Raw genomic sequence first — 23,745 nt, forward strand, 5'->3', positions numbered from 1 at the left:
TTTTTAATATTGAGATTCTAATGCATATTTCAAGTTAGTACATTTAATTCTGAAATATCTTGTATATTTTCGAAACTCGATTATTTTATAACACAAAGTTCCATGTTTTTATTTTTTATGTTTAAGCCTGTAACATTAATAACATACGACAATCCACTGTTATTATCGACACAATTAGCTTTTTTTTTAGGCATTACATCAACACTAGATGTTTTTTTCTTAATTCAAAAGACTACATTTGCTCAAGATTTTCCTTTTAGAGAATTTTTTTTAACCTATAATTAAAAAGAAAGTTATTTCTTTATATAAACAGATAACATATTCAGTCAATAAGTGCGCTCTTTATTATTTTTTTTTTAGCTAAACTTTCTACTCAATTTTATCCGGGTTCATTAAACTCGTTCATACGAGAAACATACGAAAATTATAAATAAATATTTGTGGCGCTATTTCTCAAGTAAATATTAAGTATTAGTGATTACATGTATTTTTGTTATACATATAATATAACAAATATATATAAATAATTGACAGTATTAATTTAAGTTATGAAGAAGATGATCAGGAATGCGGTCACAAGAAAACAAATATAGTTATCTTGTGATCCCGATCTTCATCAGAGCTAAAAAGACACAAAAAACAACTAAACATAAATACAAAAGGTAAATTAATATGTCAAAATATTTTTAGTTGTATTTGTATTTCTTAAACCCGAGGAGTTCGAATCCGGCTGCGCAGAAAATTGTTACATTAGGGGTATTCATGATCTTTGGTTTAACATGTTAAAGCGTGTTAAATGGAAAAACTCATGTTAAATCGAAAAAAATTGCCTTCTTTTACCAGGGGTATTCATGATCTTTGGTTTAACATGTTAAAGCGTGTTAAATGGAAAAACTCATGTTAAATCGAAAAAAATTGCCTTCTTTTACCGTGGTAAAACGAAATAACATTAAACATGGCTGAGAGTCTGTTAAATGGAGAATGACGTCACACAATATACCAGTTGAGATCGCCGCCATTTTTGTTGTGACAGCTCAGTTCTTTCGTGTGTTTGTGGTATTCATATCCCTGTTATTAAACCAGAATGGATAATTTTAATGATACATTTGAGAAAAAAAAACAATGTAATTTCATTCTACTATCTGAAAATTTGTAAACGCTCGCCAGATAAAAATCTCACTATATGAACCATGTAATTATTCTTAGGTGACATATGTCCCAGAATAAATTTATTTTTTTCATTTCATTTCATAAGCTAAACTTTCACACAAATTCCACTTTTCACTCACTCTAGGCATGTTGTAATTAATTACTTAAATCAAAACTGAAGTAAACAATAACATGAGGGTCTGGAAGGAAGGTTATAAACATAAAGGCTTATACAACAAGTTGCTGAGAAAATCCGCTAGGGCCTCTTGTGCATTTAACGTTTAACATGACTTCAAATAGGGCTGCTCACAATCTTATAGTTATAACATTTAACATGGTAAAACATTTAACATTTAACACAACATCATGAATACCCCTATTGTAGCCGTGAGTCAACTCTTGTGGGAGCCTCCCAGCCTCCTAAATCGGGTAGCCTTAATTAGGTAAAAATCTAGCGATCGAGCGTGATTCTGACCAAATCACCTCCTTGCTCAACCGTAGGTCTAGTAACAGTAGTTCCTTACAAAGTACTGCATTCCCTGACCCTTCATGACCTGTACGGTACAGATTTAAATTTTTTTTTGTATAAATTTAGATATTTTATAATTATACTATTTTATTTACTCTTTTCTTTCATTTGTATATTATTTTGTTTTGACTTATATTTATATAATTTTAACCCTGCCTTAATTTACCTTTTGTATTTATGCTACAATGTCAAAATATTTTTAGTTGTTTTTTGTATCTTTTTATCCCTGATGAAGCTCTACAAACGTCGGAAAATAAATAGTTGTTAACTATTTCTGCTTTCTTGTGACCGCATCTCTGACCATCTTCTTCATGATTTATACTTTTTTTACTAGGGAAAACATCTGAACTATATAAAATCTACAATTTTTATACTTTCACTTATAACATAGAATTTTTTATTATATTTATGATCTCAAGGTCATTGATACGTTGATAACTTTTTTTTTTATGACGTGAATATCAATAGTTAGGCTTCTTTGGGAGTCTTGATTTTCTTTCTTCCCATCGCAGTTTCATGATCCTCGACTGACTTTCTTTTCTTTCTTCGGACCACTACTGTGTTCTATGTTTTCCTAAACGTATCTCTATCTAAACAGTCGGTATCTGAAATTTTAAGTCTCTTTAATTCCTCTCTCATTTGCCTCGTGTATCCTCCCATGTTTTTGTAGCTAAATTTTTTTTTAAAGATCTTATTCAATCTTTCCTTCTTCATCCTCTTCATGTGCCCATAGAGCATCAGCGGTTTCCAGGTCTTTGATGTTTCTGTAGATATCTTCGTTAGATAACCTGTAACCTTCTTGTGTTTTCCTGAGCCCATAGATTTTTCTTAAGATCCTCCTTTCTAATTTTAACAGTTTTTCCAAGTTGGGTAAGCATGTGGTCTCCACCCCGTATAAAATCACAACGTTGTAATGCCTTAACTTTGCATTAGAGGAGAGGTCCTTCTTATTGTAAATTTTAGCTGTTTGAAAGCTTAAATTTTCTAATTTGGTGGTTTTCTCCTCTAAATTTTCTAATTTGGTGTTCTTGGTGGTTTTCCTCCTTCATCCTCTTCATGTGCCCATAGAACATCAGCCTTCTGATTCTCATCTCGGTTTCCAGGTCTTTGATGTTTCTGTAGATCTCTTCGTTAGATAACCTGTAACCTTCTTGTGTTTTTCTGGGCCCATAGATTTTTCTTAATATCCTCCTTTCTATTTTTAACAGTTTTTCCAAGTTGGGTAAGCATGTGGTCTCCACCCCGTATAAAATCACAACGCTGTAATGCCTTAACTTTGCATTGGAGGAGAGGTCCTTCTTATTGTAAATTTTAGCTGTTTGAAAGCTTAAATTTTCTAATTTGGTGGTTTTCTCGCGGATGCTCCCTTTCTCAGAACCATTGTGATAAATTATTTCTCCCAAGTACTTAAATTTTCTGGTCAATTTTATTTTTCCATATTCTGTGTTTAAACTTTTGTCTTTTATATATTTCCAATTCTCTTCACAATATACTTCAGGATGGTCCAGACAGTTAATTTTATAAACTGCTTCAGCATTTTTGTTTTTATATATTAAAGGCCACATGGTCATTTCGTTTGTTATTTATTAATTAAAAATAAATTCCACAAAAAAAAATTATAAAGTTGTTCATATAGGCATATCAATTTTAAATTTTTGATTTCAATTAAATAATCCGTTTAGATAAACTTTCTCAACAGAAGCAGACTTTCGACGATTTTTCAACGTTCGACATTGACATTTCGATCCCCGGTAAAATGAATACGGTATTCAGAAAATAATGAAATGCAAGAATAAATATTTCCGTACGATACGATCATGCACATAATTGCGAATGAATAATTTCACGGAATTTATTCTAACTCACATATGTGTATAAGAAAACGTACACATTTTATTATGAAATTAAAATTATAAGATTGTGCCATATGAATGTATAATACTAAACTTGTTTTTAGAGAAGACAGAAAAAAAAATAAACAAGTAGTAGCGATTAACAGTTTCTCCGCAAACCTGTTCTCTCCTCTGTGTTATGTTGAACTTATAAACTGAATACATTAATTGTAAATAATAAAGTATTTAATGATTTTTTTATTTATAATTTATAATTTAATGTGAGAAGATGGTGGGGGAGGGAGGCGGTCGGTGGAGTAGCAATGAACACGAACGAAAATTTTTATTTTATTTGTAGTGACGTTTTGGCTTAAATTTGAGGCCAGGTTTTTCAGCCTTCGTCGGGGCTAAAAATAAAACTATATAAAAATGGTAATAGAACGAAACATAATAAAAACATATAACAAGAAATTTAAAAGATAACCAATAATAATACTAGAATGTAACGTATAATATTCGAATAATAAGAATGTATACAATACAACAATTTGTATACCAGTCTAAGAAAATGAACGAACTATAAAAGTAAAGGAAAAAAAAAATTGAAAATCTATAAATAACGAACAAACTGAAATTACCATAATTTCATTCCATAATAAGGTAATAAGAATCATGATAATATATAAGCAAAATTAGCATTATCAATTTATTTATTTAATTTTATTAATTTATTTTCATACTTCTCATTCATTACATTTCTTTATTTTCATCCTTCTTACACATTTTATTTATTTTCTATGCTTGTTATACATTATATTTATTTATTTTTATGCTTCTCATTCATTTTATTTATTTATTTTTATGCTTCTTATTCATTACATTTATTTATTTTCATGCTTTTTATACATTTTATTTTTTTATTTTTATGGTTTTTATACATTTTATTTATTTATTTATTTGTATGCTTCTCATTCATTGTATTATGTACACAGTTTACTTTCGAACATTTTTCATTGTTTACACAGAGTACCGTTTTATTTTGATTTTCAATTATTTATATATATAATAATACGTAGTAAGGTAAAGTATTAGGATCATGCAAAATTTCGAATTTGAGTTTTCGATGGAAATACATGTTTTGAGGTCCCCTGATATAAAAATGGTTTGAGTGTCTGTGAAGAACTCAAAAACGAAGAACTCCCTTAACTCAAAAACGAAAAGTCGTACAAAAATGAAATCTTCCTCTAAAGAACCTTTGATTTTTTTTATTTGCAAAACATTACAGAATTTTGTAATTATATAAATGAGAAAGAAATGGAAAAATAGAAACATATATTCTAACGGAAATAGCCGAAAACGCCCGATGTTTCCCGACTGCATTACGACTTCGTTAAACTGTTGAATTATTGGCAGGAACAAAATTTATATTCATAATTCTCACCGCGAGTAATGGTAAAATACGAATTTTTATAACAACAGAAAAATATTTTATTTTCCATAATTTTCTACTTTTCTGGCCTTTTTTTTTTATCGAAAATTACAATATATATTGATAACTTCAACACGATCTCAGTAATCTAAACAATATTTAGAGAGGTATATGGGCTGGTAAGTAAAAGTGCAGTTATGCACGCACACCACCGGATTTGTTTCTATTATATTTATATTGGGGGAAATTTTTTTTTCTAATATATTCCACCCCCCTCTTTCATTATTTTTTTCATTTTCTAATATTTTCAATATTTTTTATCTTGTATAAAGTCTTACCATTTTAATATTATAGGTTACCTTCTTCCATTATTTGTTATCTTCTTAATTTTTTTTTTTTTAAATACTTTTATTATTTTTCATTCTATTGTGGTTGTAATCTCGTTTTGTTTTAATCCCTGATGAAGTCCGAAAGTTCTACATAAATAAAATAAACAAAGTTTCAATTATTTGTGTTTATTACCACTCAATTGAGATATTCTGGTAGGTAGAAGCACTTGACCTATCCAAATAATTTATAATAATTTCAATAACCATTTTGCACGGGATCATGTCTTATGTTGAATTGTTCAATCATGGCTCATGGATACAATGTTTCAATCTATGTCAAGGAACTAAACGGGGGACTCTAAAATGATACTGAGTAACTAATTAAAATATATTGATCATATCTGTAGACAACAATCAATTCTGTATACTACGTCTCATTCAAAGGGGAATGGAAAATCAGTGTCAAAGGCACGCGTTTCATTCATCCGTTGTAATGCGCGTGTGCCGCTGTGTTCCTACCTGTTCCTATTTTTGCCAAAGGATACAATCCTCGGTTTCGCAGACAAAAGATTACAAAGAGAGGCCTGTGGCTCTTAAGTTATGTCACAACGGAAGAGACATTGTGTGGCAATGAGGAAGGAAAAGAGGAAAGGAGTTTACCACACAGTTATTAAAACCAACCCTAGCTAATTTCATTTGGTTATCAGTAAATGGGTGACCTTCATCATAAGTTCTTAAAACTAAAACGTTTTTGGAAAAAAACAAAAATTAGTGATTAAGAAAGTAGGAATATTCATGATAGTACAAGAGCCGGGAAGAAAAAAAAGGCAGTTATCTCACCCCAATTTTCGATTACTTCAATAAAAACTATGAATAATTAATAGTCAAAATTGATGAGTCTGCCAAGTATAGGTAGGGGGATTAAAACATTGCGGCTGTTTCAAAACCTTAAAAAACACTAATTTTTCATTCGGAGCTCTATATCTTTAAAACTACCAACAACACTAGAAAATCTAAGAGAACATTATTTAAAGAAGAGTAAATTTGCCGAAATATTAGCACTAAAAGAGCTATTTGCGTCCAATAGTTCTCGAGATATAGCTTTTTAAAAAGTAAAACTTCTTAAAAATCTACTGAAAGATTAGTAGTAAGTAAATTTATTTTGAGAAATATATTTCTCAGGAACTATGTGACCTACAGATGTCTATTAGCACTCAAATTAAAGCTAGTATAATGGACTATAAAGAAGTATATGATCTTTACCTTCGTAGGAATAGTAATTTTCATGATATTTGCTAAAATAAATTAATTTATAGTTGTTTGGACAATAATTTTGATTTATGAAAAACTTTATTTCAGAAACCATTGGACGTACAGATGTCTGCCAGCACTCAAATTAAAGCTAGTTAAATTTACTACAAAATAGTTAATAATGTTTATCTTTGTAGGAGTAGTAGTTTTTATGATATTTGACAAAATAAACTCACAAAATGTCGACGCACATATGTCTGCTAACACTCAAAATAAAGGAAATTTAACTTACTATAAAGTAGTTTATGTCACTTATCTTCGTATGATATTCACATATGAATATAAATTTGGCAAATGAAAATTTGTCCGGACAACTATAAATCAATTTATTTTAGCAAATTTCATGTAAACTATTACTCCTACGGAGATAAACATCATAAACTATTTTATAGCTCATTAAACTAGCTTTAATTTGAGTGCTAATAGACATCTGTACGTCAAATGGTTTTTGAGATAGAAATTTTTCAAAATAAATTCACCGACTACTGATCTTTTAGTACGTCCCATACAACATTTTTATGAAATGTTGATTTTAAAAAAAGTTATATCTCGAAAACTATTCAACGTAAATAACTCTATTAGGGCTCATAGTTTAGCAAATTTACTCTTCTTTAAATGACGTTCTCTTAGGTTTTCTTGTTTTGTTCTTACTTTTTAAGATATAGAGCTCCGAAAGAAAAATTAGTTTTTTTTATCGCTTTGAAACAGTCGCCACTTTATATTTCCCCTACGTATACTTGGCAGACTCGTCAATTTTGACTATTAATTATACATAGTTTTCATTAAAGTAATCAAAAATTAGGGTGAGATAACTACCTTTTTTCACCTCTTGGGCTCTTGTACTATGATGTGTTAAATGACATGTGTTTTAACATGCTAAATGTTTAAAGTATAAGATTGTGAGCAGCCTAATGTAAAGTCTACGTTATATGTTCAATTCACAGAAGCTCCAAGCGGATTTTCGGGGCACCTTGTTTTGTAACCTCGTAATCCTTACGAGACAATAAATCCTCCAACAGCTTCCTCGTATCATCTTTCCTTCTTGTTCCTTTGTTTCCCTCCAAGTTTTTTTCCATAACTTTATTATTATTTTTCTCCATTACTATATTAATAATGAGAAGATAGTTGACCGTGTATAATATATATAAGGAGAAGATGGTTGGGTTCGCTCCTCCAACCATCTTTTCTTCATACAATTACTATATTAGATTCTAAAACGTCCAAAACTAAAACAACACATACCAAACTATGAGAAACTATCCTATCAAAATGACAACAGACAAAATGGTGCTGGTCTGTTGCGTAGCGCCATTTTCCATTTAGTAGACCTGTTAAAAAACTCAACCATGTTAAATGTTATATATTTTTAACATGCTAAAAGAAAGAAATATTTCTGCATTTAACACACTTTATCATGTTAAACTAAATATCGTGAATACCTCTAGTATATCTTATTTCAATAGTTAAAAAGCTGGCGAACAATGTTTACCACAATATTTTAAGATGAAATTAATCCTTGTAAGTTTCAAAAAAGATATTTATTTATCATTCTGGATGATAATACCTACATTTCCTATATACTTCATCCAGGCAAGAGAAATAGCCCAGAGAAAAATGTTTTTTACAATTTATGTGAATGTAAATTGGTTTTTAAGATTGTCCTTGAAGATATCCGATTTGGCCAAAACGTTGGATTTTTGAGAAAATATAAAATGTTCTGATACAATTCATTTTATTTGAACGCTAAAAACCAGCCTCAAGAAAGTGAAAAGATTATAAATAAATTAATTTTCTTCTTAATTTAATAATAAAATGCTTTCATATTTTATATCTGTGCCTTGTTTATCGCTGATAAAATTGAGAAATTATTTCAAATAATTAAAATTAGGAAAATACCTAGCTAATATTAATGCCAACTTGATTGTCCATAGATATTACGAGTTTGATCAAAATCGTTTGAGCAGTTTCTGAGAAAAAGATAAATAATGTAAAATCGATTATATAAAGTTTCATTTCTGGTACGTCAATTTTATCGAAAAATTTGTATTTTCGATGTAATTTCAGTTTCTGAGCTGGACTGTTCATATACACATAGACACCATTTTGGTAGACATGGTTATTTGGACTTCAAAATGTATGTTTCCTTTGAGAACCCGGATTTGAAATTTTTCACGATTGCAATAATTCTCCTTACTATATACTTCATATGTAGTTAAGTGAAGGTACAAATCGATTTATAAAGAGAAGCTTATTGCTTAGCTTCCCGATCTATAAGGAAAGTCCTTGAAGAACCCTCAGGAAGGCCCACACCCCTACAATAGGAAGTGATGCAGCTTCTAAGCTACGTTACAATGGGAGGGTGGAGTCCTCGATTCAATATATGGAAGTTTCACTCATAACTCGGTTTCACTTTTCACTCATTTTCTTTAAAACTTGCCACTTCATACCTCTCAACATGTTATATATCTTGGTCACTATTGGAAAGAACCTAAAGAAAGCATTTAATCTCTCAAAGACGTGTTCGTAACAATGCGGTTAAAATTTCGCCAATTCAGACATCATAAACGAAAATTATTGGGGTATTCATGATCTTGAGTTTAACATGTTATATGGAAAACTATTTCCTTATTTTAGCATGTTAAAACGATATGGTTTAGAGTCTGTTACTAGGCCTATTAAATGGAGAATGGCGTTACACAACAGACCAGCTTTATCACCGTTTTGTTTGTTGTGTTAGGTTACTTGCTCGTATTTGTGTTTTGATTGTGTCACAACTGTTTTTAAAACTAATATATGATAATAATAATGTAATGACAGTTTTCAATTAGCTCATCTTGATTCTCTTCCTCACAATCACAAGCCAGAAGATAGTCAATCGAAACGGAAGATTTAATGGTAATTAAAAACGAAAAAATTATATACCTATATAAACTATTTTGTTTTGTTAGTTTTTTTTTGGTGGTATTTATTTTCAATTAAGAAATAACAATCAAAATTATTGAAGAAAATTATTTGGGCTATAATGAATAAAAACAAAAACGCTGGAGTTGTTTATTAAATCAACTGTCATGAAATATACTAGGGGTATTCATGATCTTTAATTTAACATGTTAAAGCGTGTTAAATGAAAATACTCATGTTAAATGGAGAAATATTTCATTATTTTATCATGTTAATATAACATATAACTTAGTTGAGAGTCTGTTACTAGCTAGTAAACAAATGAGCAGAGCTCTGTTAAATGGAGAATGGCGTCTCGCAACAGACCAGCTGAGCTCGTCACCATTTGTTTGATGTCGTGTTAAGTTACTTGCTCCTATTTTGTGTAAGTATTGTTTTAGATGTTTTTATAACTAATAAAGCTATGTTTGACAATAATAATAATAATGTAATGACAGTTGTCAATCAGCTCATTTTGATTCTCTTCCTCACCAGTTAGAAGATCAACAAGGCACTCAGTAGCCAAACTTCCACACAATTTCTACTTTCCACTTACTTTAGGCATATTGTAATAAATTATTTTAATCAAAACTTAGAAGAAAACAATAATATGAAGTTTTGGAAGGAAAGGTTATAAAACAAGTTGCACAAAAAATCCGCTAGGCGCTTTTATGCTTAACATGGTAAAACATTTTACATTTAACACAATATCATGAACAACCCTTACAATATACATTTTTATTTTGATCGCAATGTTTATATGGATCGATAAATGATAAAAATATTTTGTTTTTATATTTTCCTTACTTATATATATAAATACTAGACCAATATAAAGAAATATTACTACTTTTGGTTTTATTAATAATTTTACCTTACTAAAATTTTAACACTAACCTCATCTACTTTAAAATTTAAAGTATATAATTATTTTGGCCCGCAACCCCTTTCAAGTTTTTTATTTTGACTGTTGATGCTTTGTAAGTTAGACAACCCTTTTTTAGAACCTCGCTTACCCGTCCAATAAGCAGGAGATAATATACAAATCTATATTAGAACATATAACGACATATATATGCTCCGGAGACAAGCGCCATCAATGGCGCCAGATTCGGCAAATGGTTATAACTTCGGAAACGGACTTTTGTAAAAGGGAGCGAGAAAAAATAAAAAATGAAAGAACAAGAGAACCGATAGAGATTGAAAAGAACATTCTTTCAACTGTAGAAGAAAAAATATTAAGTTGGTTTGTTACACGAATATCCACGGCAAAACTGCTTAATATAAGAATGGAATGGAAAGTGAAAGGATGAAGGAAAACATAGTTAACTGGAAAGATGACGTAGAAGGAAGGGCGGCAGGGTAAGGTATCGAGGAAGAGCAAGCATTTTAAAGGGAAAAGTGGCAAAAATCTCTTAAATAAATTTAGAGTAAGGAAAAACACATGAATGGGAAATTTCCATGACAAAAAAATATTAATATTGATAAATCCCTAATCCACCAGTTTCTAACCTTTCTTCGTTCTTCTAATCCTTTTTAGGTTATTTGAGTGCTATGAGTACTTTCTCAACAAATCTTTTTACTTGTTGTATATGCAGCTTAAATAAAGCTGTAATTTTTAATAAATAAAGAATGAAAAAAAAGATAAATTACGGTCAGATCTGATAAAATTCCGTATTCGAAAGATCATTAAAATCATTACAGAGAACTTTTAAAGTCAATGTTGACGTAAAGTGTTAATCAAAATAGGACGATAAGGCTAACCTAGAGGTACGGTCATAGAACAATAGACATTAAAGAGAATGTGTGAGTGTGTAAGGGTGCATTAGTCGAAACACAATAAAGGTTCACTCCAACTCACGTCCTTGAATTATGTTTAATATCAGCGAAAAGCGACTGCTGTGTGAACATGAGATAATATCGCAAAACAATCGTTAATATGGTAGACAACTCTTAGCACGCAAATTAAAAAAGGCTAAAAAAATATATAAATAAAAAAAAATCTGAACCACAACAACCTATGAAGGGTCGGTCAGAGGTGTAATAATTTGTAAGGAAGTACTGTACAAGACCAACGGTTGGGCAAGGAGTTGATTTGGTTATAACCATGCTCGACCGCCAGATTTTTCCCCAATTAAGGGCACCCACTTTAAGAGGCTGGGCAGGCTACAGTAATAGACTAAATAATTATCTGTCATAGCCGAATTCAAACCCGGGTTTTGATAGTTACTAGCAATACCCCACTCAGCCCCCCCCCATAAATAAAAAAATATATAAGTGGAATTTTTCGTTTAGTAGAAAATTTTAAACAAAGCTTGACCCTCGTACTCGGCAGACTTTGTTTTCAGCTCGACATAACGTCTATATATTTTTTTGGATAAAAATAAAACTCTAATAATGATTTAACATGTTATTAAAAACCGCTTGATACAGTCGTAACCTCAAGGCCTATATCCGACTTCAGGCCATCAACGAACGAGGACGGCCATTTCCCACCCTCTTTTGACTGCCTTTGAAGGAGACCAATCTTCGTCTTAACCAATCTTCGTCGAAAAAAATAATCGCGATCCTTACATAATATAGCTAAAGGATACTATAGAGTATCCTTGTACTATGTGTATGTATATAGTACAAAAAACGTCTGCCAAAATCCAGAACTTCCCCACCATATCTGCAGAATAGGGGTATTCATGATCTTTAGTTTAACATGTTAAATTGATAAAGTAACTTTAAATGGAGAAATATTTCCTTCTTTAAACATGTTAAAACGATATAACATGGTTGAGATTTTGTAACTAGGTCTGCTAAATGGAGAATGACATCACACAACAGACTAGCTGAGCTTGTCACCATTAGATGTGTTATAACTGTTTTGGACATTCTCAAAACTAATAAAGCAATGGGTAGTAATAATAATGATATAATGGAAAAAAAAAGTAGGAGAGGAAACTAGGAACAATTGAGGTGGAAAGTAGATGATCTGACAAAGCTGTTAGAGATTTTATTATCTCTTATGATTACAAGGTTACAAAACAAGTTGCCCAGAAAATCAGAGAGGAGCTCCTCTGCATTTAACACATAACATTTAACCTATACTTATAATATTTACCATGTTAAAACTTTTTACATTTAACACATCATGAATATCTCTAACAATTACCAATATTTCAGGGTTTAGGAATAAATTTTATTATATTTATTATATTAGTAAATCTGACTTACCGTTTATAAAATGAAATATATTAGGGGTTTTTATGATGTGTAAAATGTTACAGGCAAAGGGTTGTGAGCAGTCACATTTTAAGTCATGTTAAATGTTAAACGCATAAGAGCTCCTAGCAAATTTTCTGAGCAACTTGTTTTATAACCTTTTCTTTCAATACTTCATATTATAGTTTATTTTTAAGTTTTTACTAAAGTAATTTATTAACACAATAATCAAAACACAAACTTCGAGCAAGTAACCTAACACGACAACAAAGAAAATGGTGGCGAGCTGATTTGGTCTGTTGTATGACGTCATTCTACATTTAACAGACTCTCAACCATGTTATATGTTATATCGTTTAAGCATGAAAAGAAGGAAATATTTTTCCATTTAACATAACTTTTTCCATTTAACACCATGTTTTAACATGTTAAACTAAAGATCATGAATACCCCCATAGAGGATCTGTGACAGACACATTCGTCCAAGAAGTAAAATACTTTAGTACATGTTGAAGCGAAAATAATAAATGGACTTTGATAAAAAAAAAAAATACTGGATCTTTTACACACTAATCCCCAACTTCCCACCAAATATAAGTGTGCTGAAAAATTATGTTGAGGCGTGCTTAAAAGAAAGTAGTGGACGCAATATTATAAAAGCATATGCGACTAATTGGGTCCAACACTGGAAATCACATCCGTATTTTTAAATGTTTTAACCGATTACCTCAGATAACTTTGTTGATAGTTGTTTAAACAATATTTTTGATTTATTAAAACTATATCTCAGGAACCATTGCAAGTACAGATGTACGCCAGTTATCATATTAAAGTAAGTTAAATGTAATATAAAGCAGTCTATATCGTTTATCTTTGTAATGATAGTGATTTTTATGATATTTGTATATGAACTCATATAAAAAACAGCCCTAACAGAGCTGTTTACAATAAATTTTAGTGAATATAACGAAAACTACAACTCCAATGAAGATAAACATCATAAACTACTTTATAACACATTAAACTAGCTTAACGTTTAGCGCTAATAGACCTCTGTATGTCTCATGCTTCCTGAGATATAGATTTTCCACAATAAATTCACTAACTACTGATTTTTTATTACATTTTTCATGAGTTTTTTCTTTTAAAAACTGTATCCCAGAAACTATTAGGGCTCATATTTTAGCAAATTTACTCTACTTTAAATGATGTTATATTAGGTTTTCCAGTGTGTTAGATAGTTTTAATGATATGGAGCTCTGAATGAAAAAGTATTTATTTTTAAAGTTTGAAACAGCAGCCATTTTTTATCATCACTCACTACAGTTGGTAAACTAATCAATTTTGACTAGTAATTATAGATAGTTTTCATTAAAGTAATCAAAACTGAGGGTGAAATAACTGACTTTTTTTTCCTCTTAGGTTCTTGTACTATGACGCTTCAGTCTACCTTTGGAAGTTTGCCCCATCGGTCCAGTATTTAATAACATTTTAGGGATCTCTAAAAAAAAATCTGTTACTAAGTCCCACAACCTTACACGCCCATCTCATTTGCCTTAATGCTATAGCCTGAATTATATTGAGCGGATGCAGTTCTCTCAATTCAGCGTTGTGTAACCTCCTAAATTCTACATTAAACTCATCCTTCTTAGGTCTGAACATTTTACGTAATACTTCATTTTCAAAACCTTAGGGCACTGTTAAAAAATATTAATTTTGTATTGATAAATAATGATAAACTGAACGTTAGTCGAGGGACTAGCTGGAAAGGTTCATTCATGGTCAACAGTCTTTTATTCATATTGTATTTTTAGAATTTTCGATATCCATTTTTGTAACCAAAGTTTCACAGAAGTATCATATAATTTTTAAAGTTGTGAGAGCTGCTTGAATGAGAGAAATTACTCATCATTTTTCTATAAAATGGTTCAATGCTTTTTTAAAAGAAAATGTTGACGAACAAAACATTTTAAAAGGTATGAAATGGAAATCGTCTGATCCTAATAAGTGGAAGTACAAAGTATACCTGGTGAAAACGCAAAATATTAGTGATATCAATCGGAAATTGGAAAAAAAATGTAGACGAAGAATTTGGAATTGTTAGAGAATGTTCAAAGCAAGGTTTTCGAGACCAAAACAGCATAATTAATTTAGTCTGTTCAAAAAGAGGGTATACGAAGTAGGAACAAGATATTTGACAGCATGGCTGTCTGTCCCTTAATTGCTGAGAGTTAATCCAAAAATAATATACCCTTCAACCGCTATCAAATTTTAGGATACGTTTCAACTAATTTTCTTCAAAATCAGCAGCATCATTTTAAAGTGCTGATAACTCTACTTTCTAAACTGGCTAATATTTATAGAAAGTACATTTAGGAATATATTCGATATAGTACATTTAACTATAATATCTTGACCCATATCTTTAATAAATGTATCCTAAAGCTAACCAAATAAAGTTAGTGTAATGAGCCTGCTTCAGTAGGTAGGATGTTGCCATGACAACAATTACACATACAAGCTTTTTATTACATATGAAAACTTGTGTGTGTCTAAGTGTTTTTAATAATTGCTATCACAACAGCTTGATACCTGCAGAAGCACTTTAATTACAATAACTTTAACATATTAAGTTTACAGAACGTTTATTAAAGGAAATAGATGAAGAAATTAAACTCAAATATGCTATGTAGTATGGGTTATATAAATATAAAACGTAATGAAAAAACAAAGAAGTTTATAAATTTGACTTCATTTGTTAGGTTATTTTGTATTTTAGGGGTGTGATAAACTTAAAAAAAAAAAAAAGCTTATCACGGACTATATTGTCATTGTATTTAATTACTGTTTGTTGCCGTCTGTTCCTCATATTTTTCACAAAAAAGAAATGGAATAAATATTATGTTATAATTTTTTTTGTAATGATTAAAACCTTTAAGTGAGGTTCTTCTTTTTACTAATATATAACAATTTGTAATGTGATTTGATTAACTATGGTAAAAAAAAAGTTTTCAAATAAAAAAATATGATGACTATATTTTGAGTAATTTAAATTTCAAATGTTAAACATCGAATTTGTTTACAAAAAATTCAAGATCCACAAGTAAAATGACAATTTTTAGTCTTTTAGTTTACCTGAATTCCTGCAATTTCAGAAATAAAATTCAAGTTCTAATAACTCTATTTTTTTTTATTTTTCTAAACAAGCCCTTCCTCTTTGTCAATTAATTAATTTATATTTATTAAAAATTCCTCTAGTAATTAAATCACTATCTGTTTCTTCAATAAATATTTCTGAAAAGACACTATGCTAATGATAAAATAACAAGAAAATAAGGCTTTAATTTAATTTCTACATAAATAAATCAATGACTAGAAACCATATGAAGAAATTTAATTGAACTATTTGTTTACAGGTGATCTGCTGTTTTTTCGCAAATGGTATCTTAAATCCAGAAACGATCCCACTCCCCTTCTTTTCAAGGAGGACATCGAGCAGTAAACAAAACAACTGGACTCTGCTACTCAAATCGGCAACATTCAGGACGCTAAGTAAATATACAAATTTCTCACCGAGTTTAGACATGAAAATGGAAGCTGATACACTCCTTTGGGAAAAACTGGAAGGAGCAAAATATATAAGAAAGGGTCAAAAACGGCGAGAAGAGCCTGAGAGAGTCAAGACTGGCCTGCTGGTGGATATGACAAGAGATACTGGTTACTTAGAGTACAGACAGACCGACAATGCTCGTTACAATTTTGAACCGAGAGATAATAGGATACTAGCACTATGGAAAGTTCAAAAATTGAATCAAAATCATTATTTAATACTAATAAAGATTCCTCAAGAACCACCAATAGAAGACACTTATGAATATAGTTCTGAAAATGGTCTTCAAGAAATTAAGGACGTTAAGGACCATGGTCATAATAAAAACAAGCAAAATAAGAGCTTTTCTTGGAAATCTAACGACAGCAAGAGTGCAAGGTCGATTGAACCGATAGATAATATTCAATCGATAAAGAGACAAGATAATTATGTCGGTAGAACACAACTGGCAAACATCAACACTTACAAAGGTACCGATAACTACAAGTCAAAGGCAGCAACTCAAGCATACATTTACAAACCAGCACAATACTACACCATAGTAGGATTTCAGACCCCTCCTCCTCCGCTTCCTAAATATCAAACTTGGAGTCAACCTAATGATTATTACTCCATTAATAGCTACAAACTATTTCCGGAGTTCAAACAGAATACAGAGTACAACGGATTTATACCATCAGTTGGCCCAACTGGAAGTCCTCCCCTATACCATAGTAACCCTCTTGAACCCATCACATACAAACAATATGAAAGCTATTACCCAACTTACCCTTCATCGCAAATAATAACAACACAAAAACCAGTACCACTTACATACTTCAAACCATCAGCGGAATTCATACAATATTCCGAAGTCGATCCTTTTTATACAACTGAGGTCAATACAAATCCAGTACCAACAGTAGAACTACCTACAGTGGATCCTAAACATCCTACGATTATGGAATACCAACAAATTGTTTATAAAAGTCCAATACCTGCAATATCAATTGACATACCACCTCTGAATCCGGGAGAAAGTCTCTATGATAGTGCCATAAACACGATTAATAATGAAACTTTAATAAAAGAAAATGCAGCAGAGCCTACCTCGACAACTTTAATAATAAACTACCCTCAAAAATCAAATATCTTTGATGAAAAACAGACAATCAGTACAACAGAGTTACCTCTTACTATGTTTGAAGGCTCGAATTCGACTACAGAAAAAATAAACAAAGCTAGAGGGAAAAATATTGCTAAAAGTCCACATGTGAGTTCTTTAATGAAAACAGAAAATTACGATTATGCACCACTATACATAAGGTGGGGAGAAAAAATAAAACCGCAAGAAAACAAAGATAAAACAACAACACAGAAAACTATAACAGACACAGATAAAAATTTAAATCAGAATAAATTCGAAGAGGTAGTTCCAGAAGAAATAAATGACTACGCTTATGATAATGAGTCAGCTTCTGATGAAAGAACTGAAAAAGAAACAGAGGAAACCACAACTGCCGACAATGAAATCAAAGATAGCACAGATAAACCAGATTACACAACCACTATGGAACCATTGGAGCTCAATACGACCAACTATGTCATAAACAACATAACCATTAAATCGCCTGAGGAGATAGTAAGCGATCTGACAACAATGGGGCTTGTCAATTCCACAATTGTATTTGCAGATAAAAGAAATGAACAATTTAAATTGGACGAATTAAAAAATCAAGAAACACCTGAATCCAAGAAACACGAGGATAACCAAGAAGAGGGAAGTGAACCTGTCTCGGTCGTGGTTAACAGAATATCGCAATCTTATTCGTACAAAACATCTGTAGGGCATATAGGAAACTTGAAACAGCTGAGAGAAATAACATAATTCCAAGAAATATCACCATGTTCTCTTTGTAAATAATGTAAAAGACAATAAAAATCAACATAACCATCAAAGTATATAATTCTAGGCAATTATTCAAAAAATTAACAGAATATAAAATTTTAAATATGGTGCAACATTGTTAACTGCTGTGAAAAGTAATATATGACATTAAGATCTAATGTTAAAATGATTATATAGCATTAAGCACCTTAAACTATAATCTCAAGTGTAATTTAGTAGTAATAATTAATGTAAATAAATTTTGTACTATACATGTGTAATTGTTTTGTGTTTATAATATATTGAAAAAAAACAAAAAAGAGTTCACATTTCATAGTCAAACCTAAAGAACAAATTATTCAACTGATATTTGAAAGTAATAGTTTACTTACAGCTTCCTTCTGCCAGGTATTTGTAAAATGGTTGAGGTCTTGGTGGTAAAACACAATCGTAACTTCGAGGTACAATATCTCTGATTCTCTGATAATACGACAACCTAAAAAAATATAATCATGCATAAATTAAAATTTGATATATAATTTATAGTTATTAGTTGAAACAGTCAGTAGTTTCTATTTTACATAAAAGGAAGAATGAGGATGATTTATTCTCAACATATCTTGTAAATTACTTTAAACATTTTTTAAGACAATCCTAATCTTTCAGGTTTGAATCCCTACTACACACTATTAAAAAGCCACATCAATCATAAAATAGAGAATTTCATCCAAAATGTTATGCATCACTGTGTTTACGCTTACTGGGCAACGTACTTTACTATTACTTTAAATGCCTTTAATATAAATAAGTATTGTATTTCCTCTTCTTTGGGATTAGCTTTTCGTTTCACACATTTAAAAACAGACTTTAGAGTGCCTTTTGCCAGATCTGTTTCTCTTAACTTTAAAACCATGGGGTAATATAGTAATAATATATAATGTCTATATAAGCCAACAACTCTTCTTCCAATAATTTTTTTTTTTTTAATTCAAGTTCTCAACTTTGACTACATATTGACAAACGACTAACCTGGAATCCTCACACAAGACTCAAAAAACAGGAAACTGCACGCAGATTCCAACTATTACAACACTTACTAGACAAACGGTCTAAACTTCCAACTCATTACAAAAGACTGATCTACATGACAATAATAAGGCCCATCTAGACATACGGAGTTGAGCTTTGGGGCTCCACCCTATGAATTCCTCTCGTATCCAATCTTTACAATCCAAAATCCTTCGTAAAATCCTCAATGCTCCTTATTTTGTTACTAATAAAACCATCCATAAAGACTTAAATGTTCCTTATGTAACCGATCTAGCCCGAACCCGATATTATTCCTTCCATAATAAACTCCCTAACCACCCAAACCCACTAGTTTCTAACCTTGCTTCCTCTTCCATTCCTGGCAATCCTCCGAGGTGCCTGAAAAGAAGATGGCCTCATGACCTATATTGTAAACTGTTTTTAGAGTTCTACTACTGGGTAGTTTCTCTACATGCTGTATCATATCATTATGTCATTACGATCAAATTGACTTGTTGTATTTTTTATACAGTTGTAAATATCAATAAATAAATAAATAAAAAAAAGTTCTCAACTTCATTTTCTTTGATCATCTCAACAAAGAAAGCCTTTTTATTTTAGAAGAAAGTATGATATTTTTCTTAAGGAATTTTTAGGTGAATCAATTGTATACGAGGAGAACATGGTTGGGGGTGTGGTCAGTAAATAACACAAATAAGTTGAAAAAACTTATTTAATAGTACCAACGCTTCAGCCAGAATTTCTAGACTTCACCAGGGCTAAGAACTTACTTTACTTACCAACTAAACACCGAAGAATTGACTTTACTTACCAACTAAACACCGAAGAATTAACTTAACTTACCAACTAAACACTGAAGAATTGAATTTGCTTACCAACTAAACACCGAAGAATTGACTTTACTTACCAACTAAACACCGAAGAATTGACTTTACTTACCAACTAAAAACTGAAGAATTTATTTTACTTGTCAACTAAACACTAAAGAATTGACTTTACTTACCAACTAAACACTAAAGAATTGACTTTACTTACCAACTAAACACTGAATTTTTAACTAAATACTTAACTGACAAAATAACAAAATAATTCGCTTATTCACTTAACATGTGTGGATGGGGCATAAAGTACAAAATTGAAAAACACCTGAATACATATTCCACTATAAAGGGTGTTACAGGATTAATTGTCCTACCTAAAAATATGAATTAAGTGTATAAAAACAAGAAAACATTTCCCTGTGAAGGTATGTCCTCTCACACTTTGTTTAGGAGAATTAGATTCATGTCTAAACATTTTTATTATTATGAATTATTTAGGTCATAATAAATAAATTAATGTGTTGTGCTTCTTCGTAAAGAATAAAGGTCATTGACCAGATCTGCTTAAACTTTTTAATGCCACCCATAACCAAAAATTCACTAATGTCAAATCTGGAGAGCATAACAATATCACATATCCAGTACTGTTGGATCACTGCTGCTACTGTGGAAGAAAGATGACGAAACTGTTTAATGCTCAAGGTAATCACTTTCAACATTTTAAATGAATGTTTAATTATTATTATATATATATTAATACAGCAGTTGGAACACAAATGAATTTATTTATTATAACCTAAATAATTTACGACAATGAAAATCTTTAGACGTGTATATCTCCTGAACAAACTGTTAGTGGACATACATTCATAGGAAATTTTTTTTTTTCAAGTTAACAGATCCTTACTCATATTTTCAGTTAGGACATACCCCTGAAACACCTTATGGAACAATTAATAATGTTATACATACAATAAAAACAATTATTATTAAACAATCAAATAATTTTTTTTTTAATTGATTTTAATTATTAACATACACAATGTTAATGCTAATGCCACAGAATGTTTTGAAACCTGAACTTTAAAAAAAAAAAATCTGTTCACTCATTTTAAATAGATCACACCCACAGAATTAAACTTAGCCACATATAACTCATAGATAGAAATTAATTGACTTGATCCATATCAAGAAACATACATTTTTATGAAATTTAATTATCAAAGTCAATATCTCAAAAGTAATACAATATGAATCAATATATGATGTACTAACAAAAATGTATAATCTTTTCAGTCAAATACAGGCTGATAAAAAAAATAGTATAGCTTACAAATCAGTATTTTTTTAATAGTATAATTTGATTATTTTAATGTCAAAACTAAAAATATAATACCTTAAGGTTTTCAAAAGAACTTCTTTGATGAACTTTGGTCTCGGATGTTCGTGATCAAGTTTTAGGCATTCTTCCCAGTCCTCCCAACTCCAACGGTATTGAAAGTTACTCAGATGGTAGGAAAACCATGAAACAAATCTGGAATAAAAAAGTTATCACTACAGTCATCTATATACATAATACAATTAAAGAGGATCAAAAGTAGTTAAATATCTTCTAAATTATCAGGTTTTGGTAATAAGCCATTTAAAGGAAAATGCAAGAACAAATTTCAAACAAAAGAATTCTCTAGCAAAATGGAGAGACACAAAAATAATTAAAAAATTCGGAATAGTATGAAGTACAGTCCAGGTTTAACTATTTATCACCAGTTCTGGCGACCATTAATAGATATTGATGAGGTTTTACAGGAAGCTGTTGAGTCAAATTCCTCCACAAGGACTCACGAACTTGCCAGGAAGTGTGTGTTGAAAGATACCGTTAGTCTCTATAGGGAAGGTGAAAAAGAGCAGTAGACTAGTCCCTCACGAACTTATTCCTCAGCAATCAGGTAAGAGGTTAGAAATTTGTGAAAAACAGAACTTCATAGGTTTAAACTCCTGCCTCATCCACCATATAGTCCAGACCTTGCACCATCAGATTACTACTTGTTTCAATCCATAGCCCATTTCCTTCAAGGGCAAAAAATTGATAATTTTGCAGAAGTTGAAATAGTGGTCCAAGAGTTCTTTGACAGCCATCCCAAAGAATGGTATCACCGTGGGATCGAGCAATTGTCTTGTAGATGGCTAATTACAGTAGATAACAATGGACTGTACTTTGAGTATTAATTGTATTTCATATCAAACAAATAATAACACAAATATTTGGTTAAAAACGGTTATTTGTTTATAAACCCCATTATTATATTGACTTAACTAATTTATATTAGTAAATAATAATTAACAATTTAGATATTAAAATTAAAGAACATTAATCCCCAACTATTCTCCAATTTAAGGGTAAATTAGACAAAACTTCTTCAAAATTGTGTTCTGACCTGCGTAAAACAAAATTAGAAGATAGAATTTAATAAAACTTATTTGGAACCATGAAGGTACCAAACCGCACTTCCCTGAAAAGTTCATCAAACTCGATTTAACAGTAACTATGTAACAGTTTAACAGTACCTATGCAATGGTTTAACAGTAAGATGTAACCATTACATAGATTCGACAATAAACATGAAACCAAATTTGCCCTTAATATTGTTAATCTTAAAATAATAAATCACAAAGGGAATTTTTCGATTCTTAGGACAAAACTTTTTTTTAATTCCCGCATTGTTACTAAGTTTTACTAATTTCAATGAAAAAATATTATATAATATGAAGCAAAAATGGAATATAAAAATATTATGTAATACAATAAAAAAAAAAAAAGATGTAAATTATATCTCCAGGGTTCATTACTTCTTAATATATAAAAAAAAAATTAAAATTAAAACTGATTTTTTTCTTTCATATAATGATTCCAAAACAATATATATTGCCCTCTATCTTCATGAACAGTCAGGTACATCAACAGTCAATATATATATATATAGATGGGTGAATGAAACATCTAATTAAGCGCTACTTTGAAACAAAACGATGGGTGATAAAGTGAGTTCCGAAAATCATTCTGGAGTGATCTGAGATTTATGGAGTGAACTATAGTTCCGAATAAAAAAATTCACCACTACTTTCTTCAAAATTAGACCTTAAAAAAGCTGAGGATGAAGGGCTGACAATTTTATTTTTGGTTTCTATGGATCTTGAAACATAAAACCTCAAATGTTTAAGATATAAATAATCAAGGATTCTAAACTTCCAAAACTTTTTTATTTTGTCAAAGCTATTATTTTTCATTTCAGGAATTTATATCCTTTTTTTTTTTCTTCTTTATTCATTATGTCATCGGAAACAATGTTTTGGGTCTTCTGTCAGTTATCATGTTCTTACAGTTAATTTGTGGACATATGTCATCTTAATCGAAACCAATTTTTTTTTTATATATATATACAAGAAGATGGTCAGGGTTGTGGTAAAAAAAAACAAATAGTTATAAACTATTTGTTCTTTTTTTTTTTACCGCAACTGATACTATATTTTAACTGATGAAAATTGGTTAGCTTGCTTTTTGGTTTAACAAAGCAAATGAACGATATTGAAACAATAGATAAAATAAAAACATATTAAAAACCATTTATATATAAAAAACTATTTACTCAAAAAGAGGATATTGCAATATA

The 23,745-nt window shown here is 30.4% G+C and overlaps 2 protein-coding genes across 2 annotated transcripts in view; one reads left to right on the top strand and one right to left on the bottom strand.

Annotated features, from left to right (window-relative positions):
• LOC106684960 (uncharacterized) overlaps positions 1 to 18,349 on the top strand; it is a 53,393-nt gene extending 35,044 nt beyond the window's left edge. The window contains exon 2 of the mRNA XM_014427359.2: positions 16,146 to 18,349. Coding sequence (XP_014282845.1) covers positions 16,146 to 18,206 — 2,061 coding nt within the window. The 3' untranslated portion in view covers positions 18,207 to 18,349. The remainder of the gene's footprint in view (positions 1 to 16,145) is intronic.
• Positions 1 to 23,745, bottom strand: part of Cbp80 (Nuclear cap-binding protein subunit 1) — a 78,889-nt gene that overhangs the window by 46,569 nt on the left and 8,575 nt on the right. Inside the window, exons 10-11 of the mRNA XM_014427358.2 lie at positions 21,474 to 21,611; positions 18,599 to 18,702 (exon numbers count right to left, since the gene is read on the bottom strand). Coding sequence (XP_014282844.1) covers positions 18,599 to 18,702; positions 21,474 to 21,611 — 242 coding nt within the window. The remainder of the gene's footprint in view (positions 1 to 18,598; positions 18,703 to 21,473; positions 21,612 to 23,745) is intronic.

This window comes from Halyomorpha halys, unplaced genomic scaffold (genome assembly GCF_000696795.3).
Source record: "Halyomorpha halys isolate HHAL.00 unplaced genomic scaffold, Hhal_1.1 Scaffold633.1, whole genome shotgun sequence".
NCBI classification, from domain to species: Eukaryota; Metazoa; Arthropoda; class Insecta; order Hemiptera; family Pentatomidae; genus Halyomorpha; species Halyomorpha halys.